A 4,198-nucleotide genomic window follows, 5' to 3' on the forward strand; every position below is an offset into this window, starting at 1 on the left:
CTAAAACAAGCAAGTAAGTAATTAAGACACGTTAGTAAAGTTAGCTACCACAAACAGGCACCCCCCTGCCCACACACATACACACCACCTACACCGAAAATGACCCGTGATTATGTTGGGAAAAAGAGAAATAGAACAGGACCCAGTTTTTCAAGAGGTGGATAACGCTATTCCCCCGGATAAATCACTATCCAGTGGATAAGTCATAGCGAAATCAATTGCTCCATAGTGATAGCGTTATCCATCGTTTGAACATTACGGGTACCCCTCCCACGTTGTTTATCACGCTCTTTTACTTCAAAGCGAGGCTCTTGAGGAGGAAGAAGGCCATCTTGGAATAGTCTCTGTGCTTTTGCACTTTCAAGATGGTGTGTATCACCAACAAAAGCTCGAATTTGCAGTAATCGTACTATACATGACTAACAGGAGCACTTTCGCTCCCTCTTTTTCAGAGTTTCTTCGGATTTGGCCAATCGGCTGAAATTGAAATTGAGCTCGCAAACTCCGCAAGTCGCAAACAAGTGGACGTGAAGAACGAAGATGGCAAGAAGGAGAGGCTGTTTCTTTACTACGATGGCGAATCTGTGAGTGGAAAGGTAGGAGTAATTATTTGACTTTCACTCACATTTAAATGTTGTTGTTCTGCGAGAGAGTTCGAATTACCTCCACATTTTTTAATAAATTAAGCTGCACAAATACACTGCGAATAGCGAGGTCCAATGCGTAGTGCATTTGGAATCATTTAACCGAATTAGAACAACTTAAGGACGGTGCCTACCAATTCAAAGGTATTTTTGCGCGGTTGTATGAATATGTAGGAAAATCAGATCTTACAGTATCAAGTGTTATTGTAATCCAAAAAGAAAATTGGGGGTAACCACGCATTTTCCAAAGATAATTAATTAACAATATTTTTAATAAGCTTTAAAATACAAAGCAATGTATGGCGTTCCTTTCCAAATTGAAACTTAATTAACTCTGGAAAATGAGTGGTTACCCCCAGTTTTCTTTTTGGGTACCAAGAGCACTTGGTAAGTTCTTCGTTCTCTAAATAGTTTTAAACCGGGCAAAAATACAGTAGCCCTGTATTAATAAGCACCACCCATGCGAAATCTGGGTATCTCAAGGCGCGCAGAAAGTATGTGCAATAACAGTAGTAGGCACCATCGTTTAAAGCCGATCGCTATACACTCAGCTTAGGACTTAATCAATCGCCGAAAAGCTATTCGATTAATCGATCAATATTTGCTTTATTCTAGAACTTCCTGAGTGATTAGTTGATGTATTTTATAGCGAAGACATCGTTGGCGTCACCTGTTGTCATTAATGTGCCAACCAGAGCCTCATTTAATTTGCTGTCGAAACGAAGAGTCTTTTAATTCTGTGGGTGGCACAGTTGAATAACAAAGCAATGTTGGTAAACAGATGTCTTCCCTATAAATTGATGGTCACAGTTGGTCTTATTTATAGAACAGTTTTTAATATCACCGTGGAAATCAATACTTCTGTTGTAATCTCCTAAGATGCTTCAAATAATACGTATGCATTGTACATTATGAGTAAATTTCGTATTTCGTAACTCACCATGTTTAGAAATTGCATTCTAATGTACATTATGTCAATTTTTCTAGTTATCTATTGCAAAGGTCATTGAGTGAATGAATAAATAAATAAATAAATAAATAAATAAAATTATTAAGGAATCAAATGGCCAGAGATCCTTCAGTGACAGCCAACAATATTGTTAAATGTACATGTTTCCCGCCATAGTTTTTTTCAAATCTGACTTCAATCAGCTAAAAACTGGTTACAAGATAAAGCAAGAGGAACAGCTGCAGTGTTCTATGGCCAAGGCATTCAGTAGAGTGGTAACCTGCTATCAGGCGTTCTTTTCTGTAGAGAGGATGCGGTTTCTTTAAAGAAAATAACACCTGATTGCAAGGTAGTGGTTAGGAATGGTTGAAGTAAGACTCTGTTTTTGTTTTGTTAATTGTTTCTATAATCAGGTGATTGTGAATTTGAAAGTTCCGGGTAAAAAACTGGAACATCATGGGATCAAAATTGAGTTTGTTGGACAGATAGGTAAGATGTTCTTTTAATTTTGCTCATTAATTAGACAGCGAGCAGTTCATAAATCAGTCGAACACGCTTTTCTGAGGCGGTCGTGTTTGGTCATGCAAACGAATAAAAAGACCAATGGAGACTTGGGAAGAGGAGAGAAAGAAGTCTGTCTTGTGACTTCAGATTTAATGAGTCGTCCGTTGTATACAAGAATTTTTTTAGTTGTGGATGAATGTCACACATTAGATCAAACACTCCAACATTCAATTTAACGTTAATTTTATTCTGCAAATCCATCAAAAATGTGAGGCCTTTCTCTGCTTAGCTTTTCTACCTCTGTTTTTACGGGGCTTCTTTGGAGTGTTGCTCATTACATTCAAAGTAAATGCAGTAGTTTTTCTGTGGATTCCTTTCCCAAAACTTTATTGAATTCGACATGCATATACATGTAAATAATTATTCCTATGCCATTACTGTAGTTATGTTGAGTGTTTATTTACATTAACAATAAAAAAGGCAGAACATCTGTCATACATGTATCACTTTTGCTACTTTGATTAGCGAATTTGGTTATTCTGAATGCGTCAGTTACAGAAAAGCATGCAGTCAGTCCCTTCTTTTTCTCCTCATCCCAAACCCCCCTCTGTCTTTTTCTTTGTCTACGTGACAAAACACAACTGCCTGGCGGGCACCATGACAGATTTATGAAGGGACTGCTTTCAGTCTACTAATTAATATACATGTACTGTTTCTTTACTTGTGAAGAAATTTAAACCTTGCAAAAAGTGCTTATCTCGAAATACTTACAGGATAGTACTCATCAGAACTTCTTGTGACATGATGAACAGAAGAATTGTTTGATTTTTAAAGTGTATGAAATTTTCATACACATATAGGGGATATTAGTAGACAATGCACTCACTTGTGAAATATTGTTCTTGCCACGAGAGCACAAAATTCATATCTTTGAGCTAACTTGTAACTTTCTTTTTGTTATGGACAATAAATAATACATGGTAGAGATTGAAAAGCAGGCTTCAACACAATTATTAGGTATTAAAGAAAGCAGTGAAAGGTGGGAATCGTGATATTGTTGTGACTCATGTTACATACGAAAAATATACCACTTGGTTCCCTGATGTAGTGGTCATATTGATTCTTAGTACCATTGCTGGTAAAACACTCCCATCCATATAATATAATTTATGTGTAACCTTACTAACCAAGCATGAGGGCCGTACTGGGGAATAATGTCCCGAGGTCGGGGAGAGTTCTTGAAGAATAGTAGAGACTTAATATCAGTTCTTGTACATTGTATGTACGACGGAGGCAAATAATGCAAATCCTTGAAAGTGAGAATCAATATCTTAAACTTTATAAGTTCAGTAATTGGCAACCATGCAGATCTTTCAAGATGGGAGGTGGGAACTCAATTGTATATGTTTTTTTTTCTTAGATGTTTCTTTTCTAATTGGATTTTATTTTTATCTCAACGTGGTGCCAGCAAAATCAGAGTGAGGAAACAATTCTGGAAGGGACAGTTAGTTTTCTAGTTAAATAACTTGCAATGGGACAACTGAATAGTACTTCTTTCTTTTCAGAACTTTTTTATGATCGGGGAAATCATCATGAGTTTACTTCTTTGGTGAGGGATTTAGCACGACCTGGAGAGATGACACAGAGTGCAACTTATGACTTTGAGTTTGTTAATGTAGAGAAGCCTTATGAAACTTACACAGGAGCAAATGTCCGGCTTAGGTGAGATATCAATAATGTTTTGATAATAAAGATACAATGTATTTGTGTAATAAGAAACTAACTCTTATCATTTATTTTCTGCCTTTCCTGACAGGTAGCTAAATAAAAACAATGCACACTTTAACATGGTCTTGTTTGTCTTTTCCGATTCTCAGATATTTTCTGCGGGTATCCATCATCAGACGCATTAGCGACATAAGCAAAGAGCTTGATCTTGCTGTGCACACTCTTTCAAGCTTCCCAGAGATGAACAACAGGTATTTGATTATGCCCCTTAGAACAGTAGGAATAATAATTATTATTATTGTAGTAGTGTGTTCTACATTAGGACAATGCAAAATTATGATGTTGGGCATCCTGTGCATAGAGTAAGCCTTAG

At 36.8% G+C, this 4,198-nt stretch overlaps 1 protein-coding gene across 1 annotated transcript in view; it reads left to right on the forward strand.

Annotated features, from left to right (window-relative positions):
• Positions 1-266: 266 nt before the first annotated feature.
• Positions 267-4,198, forward strand: part of LOC138001397 (vacuolar protein sorting-associated protein 26B-like) — a 17,989-nt gene continuing 14,057 nt past the window's right edge. The window contains exons 1-5 of the mRNA XM_068848035.1: positions 267-368; positions 453-596; positions 2,007-2,082; positions 3,663-3,819; positions 3,975-4,076. Coding sequence (XP_068704136.1) covers positions 366-368; positions 453-596; positions 2,007-2,082; positions 3,663-3,819; positions 3,975-4,076 — 482 coding nt within the window. The 5' untranslated portion in view covers positions 267-365. The remainder of the gene's footprint in view (positions 369-452; positions 597-2,006; positions 2,083-3,662; positions 3,820-3,974; positions 4,077-4,198) is intronic.

The sequence above is a fragment of the Montipora foliosa genome, chromosome 1, assembly GCF_036669935.1.
Source record: "Montipora foliosa isolate CH-2021 chromosome 1, ASM3666993v2, whole genome shotgun sequence".
Taxonomy (NCBI): Eukaryota; Metazoa; Cnidaria; class Anthozoa; order Scleractinia; family Acroporidae; genus Montipora; species Montipora foliosa.